Source organism: Amborella trichopoda, chromosome 5 (genome assembly GCF_054954075.1).
Source record: "Amborella trichopoda isolate Santa Cruz 75 chromosome 5, AtrichopodaSantaCruz75HAP2 v2.0, whole genome shotgun sequence".
NCBI classification, from domain to species: Eukaryota; Viridiplantae; Streptophyta; class Magnoliopsida; order Amborellales; family Amborellaceae; genus Amborella; species Amborella trichopoda.
This window is the reverse complement of record NC_142340.1, coordinates 10,256,358-10,276,041: the sequence shown is the minus strand read 5'-3', so window position 1 is coordinate 10,276,041 and position 19,684 is coordinate 10,256,358. Positions and strand designations below refer to the sequence as shown.

The following is a 19,684-nucleotide window of genomic DNA, read 5'->3' as shown; positions in this document are numbered from 1 at the left end:
AGGCCAGGCACAAATGTCTTGAATTTTTAACCAAAGAATAAATAGGGCCCATGAGATCCTTTGCTCTTTTCTACACCACTTGATAATATTTAAGAAATCCCCTTCGATTACAATATCACCAATGAAACCCCTGTCGATGATAATATGAAGGCTTTGAAGGAGAGTAGCATGTTCAACATGATTGGCTATTGTAGACCCATAAGGACTCGAATAAGAAACAAGAACCAATCCCAAATTATTGCGAAGAAGCCCACCAACACCTGCAGGCCTTGGATTTTCAAATGAGCTGCTATCAAAATTAAATTTGAGACAAGCTTCTAAAGGTGCAATCCAAGTTTTAAGAGGACGGCTAGAGTGAGAAGAGGAATAAGCCAAAAATTTCATATTTATATAAATATCAGTCTGAAGAGCACCCCGTCCTTTAGGTGTGGAGGAAAACCAATTCCAAAGATATTGTAAAATAAGATCTTTTACCCTTTCAATAGCCTGAAGTACCCCATCAAAGGTTTTCCTATTACGTTCTAACCAAATATGCCATAAGATTGCACTTCTGAAAATTTTCCAAATCAAAACTCTTTTTATTGATAATCCAATGGCAGAAAGGTGGTTAATAATGTTGATGAGATTCAAATGTATCATGATGAAAAAACCCAATAAGGAGAAGGCCCAGAGCCATAAGCTAGAGGCAAAAGGAGAGTGAAGGAAAATGTGAGAACATGATTCGTCATCATTTTTGTACATCAAGTAAATATTTGGAAGAATTTTACCCCTCTTTTGCAAATTGTCTACTGTTAAACATTTCCTTTGACATGCGACCCATAGGAAGGCTTGGATTTTAACTGGAACTGACCTTTTCCAAATAGAACCTAAAGATGTATCAACCATATGGAATCGATCTATAAAAAGGAGCCTATACACTGATTTGACAGAAAAAAATCCGCCAATTTCTAATTCCCATATGACCAAGTCTTCGAAATTAGAAGAGATGTAAACTTGTTCAAGCTGTTGGAGGAGATTATAAAGCTGCGAAATAACCATATCCAGTAGCCTGTTGTAGTAGCATCCAATGTTCCAGACCATACAATTAAAGGGGGAAAGAAAAATCAACTCTGAAAGTTTTGCATCAGGTTGAGCAACTCTGGCAAAGAGGTCAGGATAAGTAGAAAAGAGAGATGCATTACCAAGCCATTTGTTGAACCAAAAGATAGTGTTATCTCCATTGCCAATAAGTCATTGGATGTTGTTGAAAACAATATTCTGCAACTATAAATATCCTTCCAAATTTGTGAGATGAATTTGCCTCCTCTACCGTTTTTAATCGAGTGGGTGAGATGATCGAAACCATATTTAGCAATTAGTACATCCTTCCAGAGATGAGAAGTGTCTTGAAAGATTCTCCACCACCATTTGCAAAGAAGCACCTAGTTTACAAGTTTAAGCTTTCTGATACCCAAACCCCCTAGCTTTGGTGGCATACAAACCTGGTCCCAATTCACGAAATGAAACTTTCAGTAGTTATCCTCCATATTACCTCAAATGAGTGGCATATATTTTACAATAAGCTTGATTACTTCACTAAGTATTTGTAGGACTGACATCAAATAAATAGGAAGATGTGTATAAGTGGATTTAACCAAAGTGATACTCCCACCAAGAGATAAAGTCTTAGTCTTCTATATGTCAAATTTAGCTTGATACCTATGAATAAGAGGATCTTAGGTTGCACGAGTGAGCTTACGATCAGAGATAAAAACCCCTAAATATATGAGGGGAAACTTCTCAACTCTGTAATCCAAAATTGAAACAAGAGAATCCAAAAGGCTGTTAGAGCAAGAGATGCCTACAATTGAAGTCTTATGAAAATTTACTTTGAGGCCCAAAGCTAGCTGGCAACATATGAAGAATGAGCTCAAATTCTGCATTTCCTCTTCACTAGCATCACATAAAATCAGGGTGTCATCTACATATTGCAAACGTGAAACAATAGGCCCAGATGAAGAAACTTGGAAACCTGCAAGAAGACCTGTATTTACAACATTCTTTAACATCATGCTAAAACCTCCTGCTACTAAGGTAAAAAGAAAAGGAGATAGAGGGTCTCCTTGTCTAACGCCCCTAGAAGCATGGAAGAACCCCTTAGGAAGTCCGTTAATAAGAACCGAGAAATGGGCCAAAGAAATGCACCCCATAATCCAAGTAATCCATCTAACATCGACACTCATTCTTCTCATAATCTCACTGAGCACTTGCCATTCAATGCTGGCAAAATCTTTCTCCATATACAATTTAATAACCGCTCTCGACTGCTCAAAAAGATTATAGAGTGAATGCATTCCTAGGCAATAAGAATGATGTCCGTGATCATGCCATCTCTAATGAAGGCTGATTGTTCATCAAAGATCATAAAAGGGAGAACCAACTTAAGTTTCTTTGCTAAACTTTCTGCAATAATTTTATAAAGACTGGACAAGAGACTAATCGGCCTAATATCTCCAATATCAACAATGACATCTTTTTTTGGAATTAAAGAAATATAAGTAGAATTAATGCTATTGAGAAAACTCCCAGTGGACACAAATTTCTCAACCATTAAATAAACATCACCATGTAGTAGATCCCAAAAATACTGAAAGAAGATAAGAGAAAAACCGTCAGGGTCAGGGGTTTTATCCCCAGGAAGAGTAAATACAGCCAGTCTAACTTCTTCCAAAGTAATATCTCTTTCTAGATAAGAAACCAAGAAAGGTGGCATAGATTTAAAAGGAACACCATCTAAGATAACCCCAAGGATAAATGCATTAGAAAAAGCAGACTCAAAATTTTTAACAATGACATCATCACGAGCTGACATGTCGTGCCTTCTGATACACCCTGTAGAGAAATAGTAAAAATATCATTTGTCTTCTACGCGCATTCACGATAGCATGAAAAAATTTGATATTTCTGTCACCCTCCTTAAGCCATTTAACTCTTGATCTTTGTTTCCAATAAATCTCCTCCATCCTAAAGAGATCATGTAGCTTATCAAGCAGAAAATTTTTATTAACAATCATCTCATCAGATAAAACTTGGTTTTTCTTAATAAAATTTTCAATCATCTCTAAGTCCATCAAAGTGGTATCAATCTTGCCTTTAAGTTGAGATTGGTTTACTTTTTTCCAAGAGATGAGTTTGTACTTCAGGCAGATTAGCTTCTTATGAAGACGAAAACCAAAACTGCCCAAAACATAACAACTACCCCAAGTATGATTGATGATATCCACAACTTCAGGCCCATCTAGCCAGTGAATATCAAAACGAAAAGGTTTAGGTCCAGATAATACCTCCTCGATATGAAGACATATAGGGAGGTGATCAGAGGAAAGTTTGGTAAGAGCATTAACTTTAACCAAAAGGAATACTCTTTCCCAAGCCTCAGAGATAAGAAAGCGGTCAATCTTAGACATAAGCAAATTGGAAGAACTGTTAATGGACCAAGTAAAGTGAGCTCCAGTAGTAAGAAGATTTAATAAATTATTCTCCACAATGAAGTCATTAAATAGATGCATATGGGAATTAAACCGGGAATAAGTGGAAATTTCATCTGGGTGGTGAATAATGTTAAAATCCCCTCCAATGCAAACAAGAAGTCCCGAAGAGAAAATAAAAGATTTTAAATCATCTAAAAAGACACCTTTAATGGTAGCCATATTAGGCCCATACACATTAATAAACACCCAACGGAAGCTCCTGACAGGACATTCAAAAGTTATTGCCAAGAACCTATCAGATTTAAAAACATCCAAGCAAAACAAAGCTGTTAGGTCCCAAAGGACCCACAAACCCCCAGAAAATCCAATGGCATCCACACCCTCAAAGCACACAGAACCATTACCCCACAGAGTCTTGACATCCAAAAAAGAGGGTGAAGCACACTTAGTTTCTTGCAAAATAAAAGCAAAATGTTTAAATTTTGAAATCAAGAAATCGACCTTCTTCTTGCGTTGATCAACATAGAAACCACGCACGTTCCAACTGATAATCTTCATGATCGAGATGAAGGTTCACCAGGTCCCTCGAAGCCACAATCTTCATAGGGATGAAAAGATTTTGACGAACAAGTGTTGCCGCTGCAACTAGAAGAGGAGTGGTTCTTCGAAGTCACACGACCTGTCTTGAAAACCACTCCACCTGAAGGAGGAGCTGAAGAGCTCCGAGAGCCACGAGCAGCAAGTCTAGGCGATGAGCGCATAACTTTAGAGTCCACTTTTAAATTGGGTTTCAGTATCACCTTAGAGGCAGGTGAGAAGACCTTCAAATCATCTGCTGGACCAGAATAATGGCACACAGGGAACTTGGCTAGGTTAGTCTGAGTCTCATCTATCAATTTTTTAGACGTTTCTTGGACCACCTTAACCGCTGCATCCATGGCTGCAAGCATCTCCTCTGGAGGAGCAACGAAAGTAGCACCCAAGTCCTTAAACATACGGTTGAACATTACATGGCTTGGGTTGCTTGGTAGAGTCTTTGAATGATGCTCAGTTACCTGAATAAGCTTAGAATCAGTCCTTGCAGCTCGCCAAATTTCAGGGGCCGAGCCTGAAGAGATATGGGACGATGAATATGAAGCTTCTGCAAAGTGATCCGCAACCATCTCCATTGGGATAGCTTCATCAACCAAAGGCTCACCAATAGTTTCCACCAAAGGTGGTGGTACGTACAGTTCAACCATAGCTAGAGGGACTGCAACAAATTCAAGGTTGTTCGCTATAATTATAGCTCCAGAAGCCAGATCATAAGAAGGATTGATGTAGACAACCTCATCTACATCAATCAAATCAACGATATCAACAACCACAACAAGCCAAATGATAGCAGATGACAGTGTCAAATTTGAGGCCCTAGAATGCCTCGCTGAAAAATAGAAAAGATAAATCCTCCGATTAAACATGGTAGAGAGAAAGTGAAGAGCAAAAAGATGATGACCAAGAGAAAAAAGGGAGCAAATGAAGAGAAGCAGGTCTCAGGATTGAAAGAGCTTGAAAGGGGTTAGGAGTCTAGTGGGAGACGTTGACATCACTGGGAAGGAAATGGGTGAGAAGAGGATGAAGGGACAGAGGTGGTGGAAACAGACATGAGAGAAGGGGCAAGATGGACGGTGGAGTCAGTAATGAAAAACGGTACGGGATGGGTAGGGAGTGGCGATAGAGGAGGGGCAAGATGGGCGGTGGAGGCATAATTGAGGGGAGGTGTGGGATGGGTAGGGAGAGGCGGTGATGGAACAGAGGGAGGAACTGAGATGCAAACAGGGGAAAAGAGCCCGAAAAATGGGCTTTGGACGAAGAGGCAAGCCCATAACGAGGAGGCTTAAGAGCGACACTCAAAAAGGCAGGTAAAGAGGGGTCAAAAATAGAATCAGAGAGTAAAAGATTCTTTCTTTTATTATCCAAAATACCTGACGGTTTCAAGGAATGAGAGCCCAAAAAATCCTTCTCAAAATGACGGCCAGTAGACTTCCAAGTTTTAACTTTTTTGGAGGAGGAGGAAGAAGAAGAAGATCCAAGCGATTCAACCTCAGATCTATTGCCATGTGGCCTAGCCAATCTAGGGTTCAACCGATGAGGACCCTGGTTCGCCAAAGGAGGTCAAGCCTTAATATATCCAAGAATGGCTCCAGGAGGTTGAACAAGGGGTCTAGCTTTAGGCTTTCTAAGAACCTCAACCCAAGAGTGGGCTTCCTTACCAGTAGAAGCTTCAAGAGGAGCCAGAGATGGAGGGTTGGCAGTCTTCAAACCTTCAAAAGTGATATCAATGATAAAAAGGTCCGAACCAACAAAAAAGTTGATCGATAAGGGAGTCAGGACCTTGGCATATCTAAGAGTATTTACTCTAATAAAAGAGTGATTAGGACCCACCATACATTCCTTATCAACATCAACAAAAACCTCCACCAAATTGGCTAGACATTTGAAAGACTCTCATATTCCAAGCATGGAGAGGGATACCTCCGAAGCGAACCCAGCAAGGGGAGCATGAAGTGATATTAGTGTGATCCCACAGTTTTCAAGAATCCACCGATAAGAGTTTATTCCGGATACACCACATGTTGCGAATAAGGAGGACTTTACGAACGTCAATAGTGGAGGAAAGAGAGAAAACAATCATGTTACTCCCAAAAGAACGGACCACAGGAGAGTAAGGTAGATTCCAGGCTCTCTTAGCCCAATCGCTAAGACCCCAGATACCAGTAGAGGGCGGGGAAAGGAACCCATAACAAGCAGAGCATTAGCTTTAAGAGATTCAAAAAGAAAAGAGGGAGCAATACAAAGGCTTGGGGAATGAAGATCCATCTAGAGTCGAGGATCATCCATGGAAGCCATCTTCATCATCCACCCATACATGTCCCTTGAACCTTTCTCTACAAAATCCAATGTGGGTGATAACCTCTTGAAAAACCAAAGTGGGTGAGAGCCTCTCTCTAGATACAGAACTTGGGTCCTTGATGTAAATCCTTCTTAGCCATAAGCACAAGAGTTACCTTATGAGAGAGAAAGAAGAAAGAGGCAGAGAACAAATTGTTTGAATGGGCGAGAACGAGCTTCAAAGCCTCAAGTGTAATAGTTCAATCCCAAAAGAGTTTCTCTCACTGTCTTAAAATATCTCATCTTCTTCACCAGAAAAATCACAACATCTCTCTATCCAAAACCCTTCATACTCTCTCTCTAAAAAGAAAAAACCACCAGTTGCTATGGCCTCTCAAAAGCTCTTAGCTTTTGTTTTTCTTTTGGTTCTGGTGGCTTCGTTGCCTGCAATATTTGTTCAAGAAAGTGCAAAGGCTTCCTTCGTTCTTGAAATTTATAATATAAAGATCAACTCAAAAAGCTAATGTGAACATCATAAAGTGTCATCATAAACAGAAGCTTGGCGAAACTTTAGAGCCTCACAACCAAGGGAAAAAGTGTAAGAGCGCCAAATCCTCCCAGTTTCTCAAACAAAGGACAAATATCTAAATCTTTCGCTAAAAAAAAACTTTACCAAAAACAGGTACCATGAGACAAAATATCTACAGTCGAAGGCCCAAACACTAAATAAGGCCTATTCAAATAGAGAGGAGCGAGAGAATCGTACTTGTCGGAGTGGAGACGAGGCAGATAAGGGAGTTTAGGAGGATGGTGAAAATTAGGGATTTGTGAGTAGTGGCCATAGCTAGTCCTCTTTCCTTGACCATCTCTCTCTCTCTCTCTCTCTCTCTCTCTCTCTCTCTCCCTCTCTCTTTCTCTATCTCTCTCTCTCTCTCTCTCTCTCTCTCTATCTCTCTCTCTCTCTACTGAGAAACCCTCGCTCTTCTTCTTCTAATAATCGACACAGCCAAGTACCCTCCCTAGTTTGTGGTTACCAGTAGAATCTCTGATCCGCATTGGGTTAAGCTTGGGCTTCAATCGATTGGGGCTTCAGCTTCAATCGAGAAGCTTTACTAGTTTGCAACTATGCTAGCTTAAACAACACTGATATATGGACTGAGACCTCCGTTCTCTCTACCTCTATGTCTCAAAAAGCCTAGTTTTAAGCCAAAACCTAACACAAGATGCCGCCCACAAAAGAGTGTAAATGGATAAGAAGGTTGCATTTGGAGAGAAGTTATAATCTTCACCTTCTATATTTATCAATGGGGAAATGGAAAAAGATGGAGGAGAGAGAAGGAGAGAAAATTAGGAGAAAGAGGAAGAGAGTTTGTTGGAGAGGGAAAGACTTCCAAATGTTGTGAGATATTATTAAGGAAAGAGATGGTAGAGAGATAGAGGACGTTAGAGAGATAGAGAGATAGTATGGAGAGAGGGACATGAGAGAAAGAAAGAGTGAAAGATAAAGAGAGAGAAAGAGAGTGAAATAGGTCATCTAATACTTTCTATATTTTGGGGAAGGGATTTAAGGAAAGAAGAGAGGGAGAGAGAAATATGGTGTTAGTAAGAGGGAGAGAGAATAGATAGTGAGATAGGGCAATTATGGAATAAAAAAATGATACATGGAGCAAAAATAGCGATGGTGTTGCTCTCACTTAATATATAAAACTAGTGTTATGCACATGCATTGCCTGTGATTTGATTTAGTTATAATTGAATAAATTTTTATTTTAAAATAACATTTTAAAAAATGTATGAATTATTAAGTTGTTTTTAATTGAAAAAGAATGATTAATTATAGGGAAAAGTGCGTACAAAACCATAATTCCTCATAATATTTTATGGTAGACCCTCTTTCTATTTTTTTTTCAAGCGGCATAAGGAAATCCCTAAGGATTTCACAGTACCCATCATTTCTTATCTCCCTTTTTTATTGACTTTTGACCATAAAAATTTGCCCCAACAAATCTTTTTATACCATTTCATCTCAAAACTTTTTTAACTATCATTTTCCCTTTCCACTTATTAAAATAGTTTTTGGGTTAAAATCATATAAAAGATTTGTTGAGGCTAATTTTTATGACCAAAAGTTAATAAAATAGGGAGATAAGAGATGAGGGGGTATGGTGATATCTTTAGACGTTATTTTTTGCCGCTTGAAAGAAAAACAGAATGAGGGTCTACCATGAAATAATACGACGAATTAGGGTTTCATACGAAATTTTTCCTTAAGTATATTCATGGGAATAAGTAATATTTAATTCAAACACTGATAAGTAATTGATAAATCAAACCAAAACTCCTAATTTTTCACTACAATAATTCAAAGTTAAATCCTGAAATTTTATTCTAAACCTAATATCCAAGTATATAGGGATCTAAAATTGCTAAAAATTCTACAATAAAAATTGATTTCTCTATCAATTATTAGCCACATTTACCCAATTATTCATACCATCCAACAAAAAGAAAAAAATAGTGAGCCCCTTTTTCCCAATAAAAGATTAATGTCACAAATTATTCAAGTCCAAGAATATAATACATCAAAGTAAATCTCCTAGATTAGATGTTCAAAATCCCTATTAAAATAATGTATAAAAAGAATTATATAAAAGAATCAAAAGCGACGGTAAAACTCTAATTTCTTAAGCAATAACAAAAATCACACATCGTATGACAACACATGACATCATGAATTTTCTTCTTCTCCTTAAGCACCTACATGTTTTCTCTTCTTCTATGATGAAGAAAAAGGTAGCAGACGAGCTTTCTCGCCATGGCCTCTTACTCTCTAAAAACTCCCGGTGGCAGTAGATCACTTTTCAAAATTCATAATGTATGTATGTGCATGTGATCTAAACTTAAGAAAAAGAAGAAAAGCCTTCTTCCATGATCAAAACCTTAACTTGTACATCAATGGATTAGAAATATCACGTGTCTAACCCACAAAAATATTCAGCAAAGAAGAAGAGAAATCATGCAAGTACTTATTTGTTCTTATTAAGGGCTTTTGAAGTTGCAATTGAAACATAAAGGCACAACTAACAAACCAATTCAGAACAAAGAGAATAAGAATTATAAGAACCAAATAAAAGACATAAAATCGAAACAAAAGAGAACCCATCAATTCTTAACTGTTTTACCTCGTTTATGCACATGATGCCTCATATATCAAGCAAAAACTTCTTCAATCCTGAAAAAAATACATAAACATGAACAACAAGAAAAACGAGGACACCAGATCATTACCAAGGCAGAATGTTAGAGTTAAAACAACTCTAACATATCAAGAGAGAGAGAGAGAGAGAGAGAGAGTTAAAAAGAAAACAAACCTCACATGCCTCTAGATTGAGAAGCTCAATCCATTAAGAGCTCAAAGAAGAGGCCAAAAAGACCAAAGGTTTGGCGCCTAGATGACATTGATATAAATTGTTCTCTAATTTTCTAACTTTCTATCTCTCTCTCCCCTTAAACCACACGCCTCTCTCTAAATTTCTTGTCCGCTAATTTTAACTATCTAACTCTCTCTTTCTTCCATTAAACCATGTACCTCTCTTTCTAAATTTCAAACTTCTAACTTTCTATCTCTCTCTTTCTTCCTTTAAACCATGCATCTCTCTTTTTAAATTTCAAACTTCTACATATCATCTCAATAATTTTTAACCAAAAATGAAACTTCTTATCTTTCTCTCTAACACACCTCTCCTCTCTCTCTCTCTCTTTCTAACTTTGTATATATCATCTCTTTCTAAAAATATATATATTATGTAGAGATAGAGACGCATGAGAGAGAGAATTTTAGTTTTTAAGAAAGAGCAAAAGAGAGATAGAGTAGGAGTCACATAAATATGGGTGGAGAGACTTAAGGAAAGAGAGAGATTGATTATGAGGAAGAGATTTGAAGAAAGAGGTAAAGAGAGAGAGAATGGAAAAGAATAAATATGTGGGGAGAGATTTAAGGAAAGAGAGATCTGATTATGGATGAGAGATTTAAAAAAAGAAGAATATGGAATTGGAGAGAGAGAATGGAAAGAGAGGGCAATTATGAGAAACAAATGACATATGGCGCAAAAATAGCGAGGGTGTTCTTCTCGCTTAATAAATAATAATAGATAGACAGAATGATAAATATCTAAAAAAAAAGTTACTATAATAATAGTCCAATAAACAAATACAAAATCCATAACGACATAGCGGACATTGCACAAAAGTTCTTGAAAAGTGAGCAATAACCATTTACTAAAACAAAGGTTTCAACAAAGGAAAAAGTTTATATAAGGATGCAACCTTATAATGTAGAACTACGGATGCCCCTCAAAAATCCATCGGAAAAGGTAGTTTTAATGTTGAAAAACCCTTTGATTAATCATCTTGACATCGTGATGTATGACTATGAAAATAAAAAGATTTTAAGTCTCAGAAATAGTGCATTTTACAACATATTTTTTGCACGGTCCATTTTCAAGATTTTCATATGTTTATAGATCTACTTGATTTTAACCATTTTTTAAATTTAAAATTTTATAATTAGATATAAAAATAGATTTTTAGATAATCCTAAAAACATTTTACATCAAAATTATAGACCATGATAAAATTTGAAGGTGTGTGTTACCTCTATACCTACGGATGCATCCGTATGCCAACTGCACCATTCAATAAATAAACATAGGTGTAAAGTTAAACGAGAAGTTCTATAAATAAATTTCGAATAGGAAGGATCACTCTCATATCCTGTTTGCCTGCACCTCATAAATATATTGAAAGTAGTTTGATAGGGATGTAGCCCTATCAAAAGAAGTAAAACTGTGCGTTGAAAAACCTTGAAATCGATCATTTCGACTTAAACATTATGGTTCTGAAAAAAAAAAAGGTTTTAAACTCTAATTGCAACAAATTATCTTAGACCGATCATTTCGTTCTAAAAGTAATGTTCACATATCTATAAAGTTTGTACCAATTTTTGAGTTTCAAATTTTATTATCGATTTTAAAAATTGATTATAGAACCATCATGGAAATTTTCAATGCGGAGAATACTTTCCGGATTGGTATTTGAAGTAAGGCATTATTTTGTTTTCATAAAGCCTGCCTATGTCATATAAAAACTACATCTTAAATATATTTCTCTCGCCTCTCATTCCGACTCAAGACCACGTGCCTCCGCTAGTATATACAGAAATGACAATCCTACGCTTCGCACCACTAGTAGTCTAGTCTAGCCACCATCCATTCAAATTCCTAAAAATGGACGGTGCGGATTATATACAACTTTGGTATTTACTGTACTTAGTGCTTAAGACATGGAGTTAATTATTCATTGCTAGCCCCGAGTTTGAACGAGTCAAATCGATGATCCATAGTTAAAAAATAAATAAATGAAGGAGAAATTAAATACAAAGAAATGCGAGAATAGAAAAAACATTTAAACATTAAAAAAAAAAAAAATTCAAGATGAAAATGAGAAAACAACTGTAGAAGATTAGCTCTAGTACACGACAACATACACTAAAGAGAAACAAAGAAATGAGCTCCAAAATAAAAAGAAATTATCCATTTCGCATCAAAAGAAGTTGACGAGGCTTTTGTAGATCAACATGACATGAACGTTTTAGGATAAATTTAATAGATTTTGGTAAGCAATGAGAGAGATAAAAAAAAACAATATTTTAGTTTCAATAAACTCCAAACTTTAGAGCCTCGATTTCATCTTGTCTAGTTTTTTATTGAAAAATGGTGGTACGTCACGCGCATGCGTCATCCCCATGACATACAAAGCATCCACCTTAAAGATAAGCTTTGACCCGGCCACAAGAATAAAACTACATTAAATTACTCTTCGAAACTTATTTTCTTAAGGGAAAAGTTTATATAGAGAAGAGACTCTAAACAGCCGAATTAGAACCCACCTCAAAGATATCATTGGAAGAGGTTGTTTTGATTCCCGAATATCTTTAAATTGATCATCTTGGCATCAAGATGCATGGACTATGAGAAAAAAATAGATTTCAAGTTTTGGAAATAGTGCATCTTGTAACGTTTTACTGTCAATTTTTAAGTTTTTCAATTTTTCATAGATATGCTCAATCCATACTATTTTTTAACTTTTAAATTTTATAATTAAAGATGAAAATATATTTAAAGGCTATCACATTATTTGAAGGTGGGCTCTAATTTGATTGTTTAGAGCCTCAACTCTATACAGACCTCACCCTTTCCTTAATTTTTAAAACTTTTTTTTTTTTTTTTTTTCATATTAACAATCCTCACAGTAGAGATTATATATTCCTCAAAATTTAAATTCAAAAATCATTTAAAAAATAGATCACATCTATAAACCCTGTCCTTTTAGGTGGGCATGTTCGTCAAGTATAATGATGCTTTATCACATTGTGTTCCTTTGCCAGCTTTGAGATGCTTTTCCCTTTGGATATGTTCCTTTTTGACCAATGAATAAATAAATAAACAATTATTCAACGGCGTAAGGAGAAAGATGAACTAGATGCCCCTTCATATATATATAAACTTCTATATCTTAGTCCCAAATACAGGCTCTTCGCTATTCTCTCTCTCCTGCTGCCCAAGCCTTTATCACGTGGACCACATGGTATGTTCTATGTTATTTTTTTTCGTTTTAAGCACATGGTATGGTCTAGATTTTTTTATTTTATTTTTTGTAGTTTAGTACTAGGCATCAAATTGAGATGTAGTACTGTTAAAATTGGCTTCTAACCATGCAAGCCCAATCCCGATTCTTATGGTCTAAATTTTTTTTTTGGTTATGCTTTCTTTTAGTCATAGTTGACTTCCATGAAATGGAAAAATTACCCACACTTTTTATTGAGTATTACGAAGCTGGATTCCTAGCAAGGGCGGTGAGGCTGCTCTTCCAAAATTCAATCATGGAGATGGTTTTTTGGATGTAAAATTTTGTAGGTCTATTCTCTCGACCACCATTATTATGAATTTTAAAAAAATAAAATAAATTTTAAATTTTAAAAATAATATGTCTTGTACTTTTTTGGACTGGTCATTTCAATTCCTCTAATATGGTAATATCCATGTTCTCTTTAGAGTTCGATTTCATGAATTTGAATTAGAAATGGATATGCAGTTATTCACAATGTATTTAGAATTGTAAAGCACGTGAAAACAGGGAAAAACAATCACGAGAACTCCAGAATCAGCTATAATTTGCAGCGGTAATTTGTGAGTAAATTATCCTTTTCGTAGAATTTGTGGATGGATTATTGTAGAAAACTCTCATTAGCTTTTAGAATTTTTGTGAGCACTACTTCCCATCTAAATCTTCGGTTGATTTTTTTTCTAATCTTTCCTTGTTTCACTAGAAATCTATATTATAGAGTCGATAACCTCCTAAATTTAATGTACTTTTTGTTGTAATTTCTTATGACCTATAGTTAACAAGATTGGAGCCGATCGGTAGAGGTGACTAGTTGGACTATTTCCTGGTGTTTTGGTTGAGCTGCTCCAAAACAAAAATCAGACTTGATGAAAAACTGATCAAACCAATATTTCTACAATTTTGGCCGGTTTACGTCTAATTTTAACTAGTTATATGGGTTAAATAAAGCTAGATAACACTTTTGCTAAAGATATTTTATATGTAGAAGTTATTATTCTTATTTTGTTTTTTTTAAAATTCAACCTAACCGGTATGACAAGCAATCAAACCGGCTTTGACTAGTTGGTAGCTTGTCCTAACATTTACTTTCAACCTTTTTTTTTTTTTCTTCTAAATGGAGAATAGATTTAAAATATGAAACATAGTAAAAGAATAGGGAAAACTTATTTAGTTGGTCCATCATGTCAATGAATGGTTCAATCGATTAGAAACCAAACCGAGTTTTTACTTTGGACTAGTCCAGCCCAAGGACCGGCCGATAATCCATCTAGTTGGACTAGCTGAGCCAATCTTGATAATTATGAGTAAAACATTCGAAAAATAGCAATTGGCTGACCTAAGTAGCATTGAGGATGTTATGAGCTACGAGGTTGTTTGGAAGGCGTGATTGAGACACCTCTTACAATTACTTTGGTCAAGATCGAATAAAAACATGTATTCAAATTCACACCACCCTTCTTACAAGTGGGCTTCATGTGTAACATTCCCGGTATACTTTTTTTTTAGAGAACAAAAGTATACTAGGAATGTTACTCATGAAACTGAAAAAGCACTACTTGCTTAACCACATAATGCGAGTGCAAGTCTATAAATCAAGATTCATTTAGTCGGCTTAGGCTTGAGATTCAAGCCGTGGCTGAGGCGAGTAACTTGGGTGAGTCCTATGGACTCATCCAAATAGTGTACAAGCTCAAAAAAGGACAGAACTCTGCATTGAATCAGCTCCATACAAGCCTAAATTCTAATGCAGATTATGACCACAAGGCCTGCAATAATATCGATGGGGTTTAGAAAACTGAGAGAGAGAACCCTACAACTGCTGAATAATTTCCTTAAGAGCGCAATTTTTTTTTTTTGAAAGATATCTCTTGGAAAGTTGAATGTTTTTAAATCTTCTAAAAAGTTGAATGTCCTATTTTTGAAGGTTTAAATAAGTTATAGGTACTGTGTTTAATACCATGCATATATATTATTATATAAATATAAATATATAATACATATAATATATAATATAATGTATATATATATATTTTTTATTAACGTATTTTTGTATTATATATAATATATAATATAAGATAAATCATATATAATATATAATATTATATAAGATATTTATAAATAATAATATAAATATATATTATATATAATATTATATATAATATTATATATATATATGTTAATATTATATATTATATATAATATAATAAATGCTAATATAAATATTATATATGAAATAATAAATATATATATATATATATATATATATATATATATAATATAATATAATATAATATAATATATATCCTATGTAATATAATATAACTGAGACACATATGATGGCAAGGAGGGCAAAGCGCTATTGTGTCTAGGACAACACAAATTTTCATTATTATCAATCCCCTTCATTCGAGTTGTAGGCAGAAGGCTCATCTTCATTCAAGGTCACATGCCGAGAGATATGCATTTTTCGGGCCCTTTTTTTTTATTACGAATCGCCCATTCCATATATAATATAATATAATAAATGTATATTTATATATAATATAATAAATGTATATTTTATATATATATATAATGTATATTTATTATATTATAAATAATATTTATATTATTATATTATATTATATATTATATAATATAAATACATAATTATATTATATATTACATGTAATATGTAATCAATATATATTATATCATATAAATTACATTAATAAAATAAATATCAATGTATAAGATAAGATAATATTATAATATTATATTATGCTATAGTAATTTTATATTATATTATATCATAATAATAAGGGTGTAGTTTCTATAAGGTTTCAACCTCAAACAATCCATTTAATACGCACCTCCAAATTTTATCATAACGTGTAATTTTGATGTAAACATTCATTAGGATTATCTCAAAATCTATTTATATATCTAATTATAAAAATTTAAACTCCAAAAATGCTTAAAATCAAGAAGATCTATAAACATATGAAAATCTTGATAATGGACGGTCTAGATAATGTGTTACAAGATGTACTATTTTTGGGACTCAAAATCTTTTCTTTTCTATATTCATACCTGTTATTGTAGAGATGATCGGTTAGAGGGGCTTTCAACAATAAACAACCTTTTCCGATGGATTTTTGAGGTGCATATGTGATTCTATATTTAAGATTGAAACTTTATATAAACTTTTTTCTAATAATAATACTAATATTATGTATTTATATTATGCATAGTGAATAGTGATCAACAAAAATGTTATAAAAGATTAAGTTCATATCTCCCTTTTTTAGAAACTTAATCTTTCTTGTTTTAACAAATGAATGAGAACTTTTGTTGGAATATTACTTTCTGAACTTTTAGATGAAACCGTGTATCAAACGTGGAATTTTTAAAAAATTAGAAAGCTTTCTTTCTGTAATAAATATTTCAGAAAAACAAAGGTGTCCTAAGAATTTTGAGTGAATGATAATACTAAAAGGAAAAAGTTTATATAAGGATGCAACCTTATAATGTAGAATTACGGATGCACCTCAAAAATCCAACAGAAAAGGTAATTTTAATGTTGAAAAACCCTTTGATTGATCATCTCAACGTCGAGATGTATGACCCTGAAAAATAAAAAGATTTTAAGTCTAAAAAATAGTGCATTTTACAACATATTATCTACACCGTCCATTTTCAAGATTTTCATATGTTTAGAGATCTACTTGATTTTAACCATCTTTGAAATTTAAAATTTTATAATTAGATATAAAAATAGATTTTATAATTAGATATAAAAATAAATTTTGAGATAACCTTATGAACATTTTACATCAAAATTATACACCATGATAAAATTTGAAGGTGCACCTTACCTCTAACGGATGCATCCGTATGCCAACTGCACCCATACTAAAAACCACTTCAATGTGAAAGCAAAGATGTCGATGCTTCAATGGGAATTTCAGTTTCTTTGTACCTGCATCAACTTTGAGCTTTGGGTTTTCTTTACTCAGCCAATTGACTCGTATGGGTTAGGCCGAGTTTCTCTTAGTTGTATATACAACTCGGGGATATTAAAAATAAAAAATAAAATAACTATAAATATGTGGAACTGATTTTTTTTTGTGTGTATAATTTGTATATTTCTAACAAAGATTGGTGAGTGTTTTTTTTGCCATAAATCCTTATTTTTATACCCTACATTTGTTGGATTTTTTAAATTGTCCCCAATTATAAATCTGTTTTTTTAATCCATTTTCTAATAATTTTGTAAGCTTATTTAGGCTCCTTAAGGTCTTGAATATTTCCAATTTATTGAAGGATTTTCAGCTGTCTCCATGAGGACTCAGTCAAGTTACCTGGCTGGACCAACAATCGAGTACATTAAGCCGAGTCAATTTTCTATACATTTCTTTGGCTCCAAGGATAGAGTTATTGATAAATACATGTATTTATTTACATTGATTCATTATGTGAAATGCAGGGTGTGGAGGAGCATGGAAAGGTTGTGGAGGAGCATGGAAAGGTTCATAGGAAGATCATCAAAGTTGGGCCATGGGGTGGCCAAGGGGGCTCACCTTGGGATGATGGCTCCTTTGATGGTGTGTGTAAGATAACGCTTGTGTATGACCGTTGCATAGACTCAATACGTGTGGAGTATGATAAGAATGGGAAATTGGTGATGGCAGGGAAGCATGGTGGTGATGGAGGCAATCGTACGACCCATGTAAGCATATTCACTGATTCCTCCACCATTCCTCTAAGTTTTCATGCATAGAGTAAAACTGAACAAGACATAGTATATGGAGTGCAAGTTTAGTAATAATAGGAGTAGAAACGATGAAGTAGTTACGATTGACGACTAGAAAGTACAAAAAAGATCTCACTTTCAATATCTTGGGTCGATAATCTGAGAAAATGGAGAGACTTATAGCCTCACTGAGGTTATGGCCTTTAATAGAACATAATAGAGAACCAGGATTCATGTAACCAGCCCCAATTAATTGAAAAAAAACTAAAATGACGATGACGATAAATTTACTTTGGGTTCAGGAAAAAGATGTAGTGTTACTGCATGGTCCAAATTTTGGGACATGTTACGAATAGTTCTTCCTTTTTTGGGCAAATTCTCATAGTTATGACTATATGAGTGATCCTTCAAATTTGATAGATCAAATTTGCTAAATAAGAATAAGACAATTGAAGATGTCATTAGTGTACTAGGTTGGTAACATGCATGAACATTCTCTAATTTGTCTTTTTTTTAAAATAAAATACTTTTATATATATATATATATATGTTCGAACATAGGTAGGTATGTGTGTGTATACACACTATTGAAATATTAATCTACATATTAGGAGTAACTTTAATCAACTCATGAACCGATGGGCCGGTTTTGATGGTTTCAACCCAAAGGCTCGGATTGAATGAATGTAGACCGTTTTAATGGGCATAATGTTGGCACATTATTTAATTTTTACCTTTTATAAATCTAATGGACCTAAAGCTTTGGAGCACATGTGCTCAACCTATGTGCACTGAAAAAATTAAGTAATAATATTCAAAAAATCATAACACTTGTACACCGCTACCAACAAGTAGGGTTATGTTGGTCTTTTTTTATTTTTGAATTCTTTGGTGCATCTACGTCATTCCCACTTGTCTCTAAAATTTCAAGTTAAAAAGAATTATGAAAAAAAAAAAAAAACATTATCGATACACACTAATCATTGTATCCATCAAGATTGAATGTGAACCGTTGGGCTAAAGCTATACAGTACAAGCTAGGAAAATCTTTTTTCATATACAAATTCTGCTTCCATACACATTGTTTCATTCTTGTAATGCAAATGCTGAGAAGCAGCTTCAACCAAGAAGAATGCCATCTTAAACCAAACTCTTCACGGCACTGCAGATAAAGTTTCAATATCCAGAAGAGTTCATCACAGAAGTGAGTGGCCACTATTGTCCGGTGGTGCACGGCGGCACCCCAGTGATCCGGTCTCTGAAATTCACCACCAACATGAGGACTTATGGGCCTTACGGAGTGGAGGAGGGCACTCCATTCTCATGTCCCATGGATGGGGGCCTTATTGTTGGATTCAAGGGCAGGAACGGGTGGTATCTCGACTCGATCGAATTTCGACTCTCACGCCTCTATTCCTCTTCTAACTTGCTTGATGCCATAAAACAGAGGATCTGCGGCTGCCTCAAAAGGCCTAAAATGGCGAGTGTTGCATAGGTTCTCCTTAGGAGTGCTCCATGTGTGTATATGTGTGTACTTGATAATATGCAGAACTTTCATTGATATATTCAGTGTGTGTTTCTATCTTGCAATGTATCTAATACTAAGTTGTTTGAGTAAAGTTTAGCAGCATATTGGTATGGTTGTTTGGTTAATTGTTAAGAGATCGATTCTGAATCACCTCGACTAATTCAGGGTAATTCCCATTTTAAATCCGATACAATATAAAATTAAAAAACTTCCTAAAGATGGGGAATGCGGCGATTTTGGGATCTCTCATAATTGGATCGCCCACCTACTAATTCTTGCAAAAAAAGGAGAAGGTTCTGCTTCGAACTAGCAAATTTTTTTTTTTTGAATTTAGTGTTACGCCATGTTTGTTTTCTTGAAGACGTGATCTTGGAAACCACGTCATCTAGCGAAATG

General features: G+C 34.6%; 1 protein-coding gene across 1 annotated transcript; it reads left to right on the top strand.

Moving 5' to 3' along the window:
* The first annotated feature begins 5,597 nt into the window (after positions 1-5,597).
* Positions 5,598-19,379, top strand: LOC18443666 (jacalin-related lectin 19). The gene is made up of 5 exons (XM_088867894.1): positions 5,598-5,801; positions 12,919-12,986; positions 17,331-17,388; positions 17,494-17,736; positions 18,929-19,379. The coding sequence occupies exons 1-5, from the start codon at positions 5,598-5,600 to the stop codon at positions 19,253-19,255; spliced, it is 900 nt and encodes a 299-aa protein (XP_088724020.1). The 3' UTR covers positions 19,256-19,379.
* Positions 19,380-19,684: the final 305 nt, after the last annotated feature.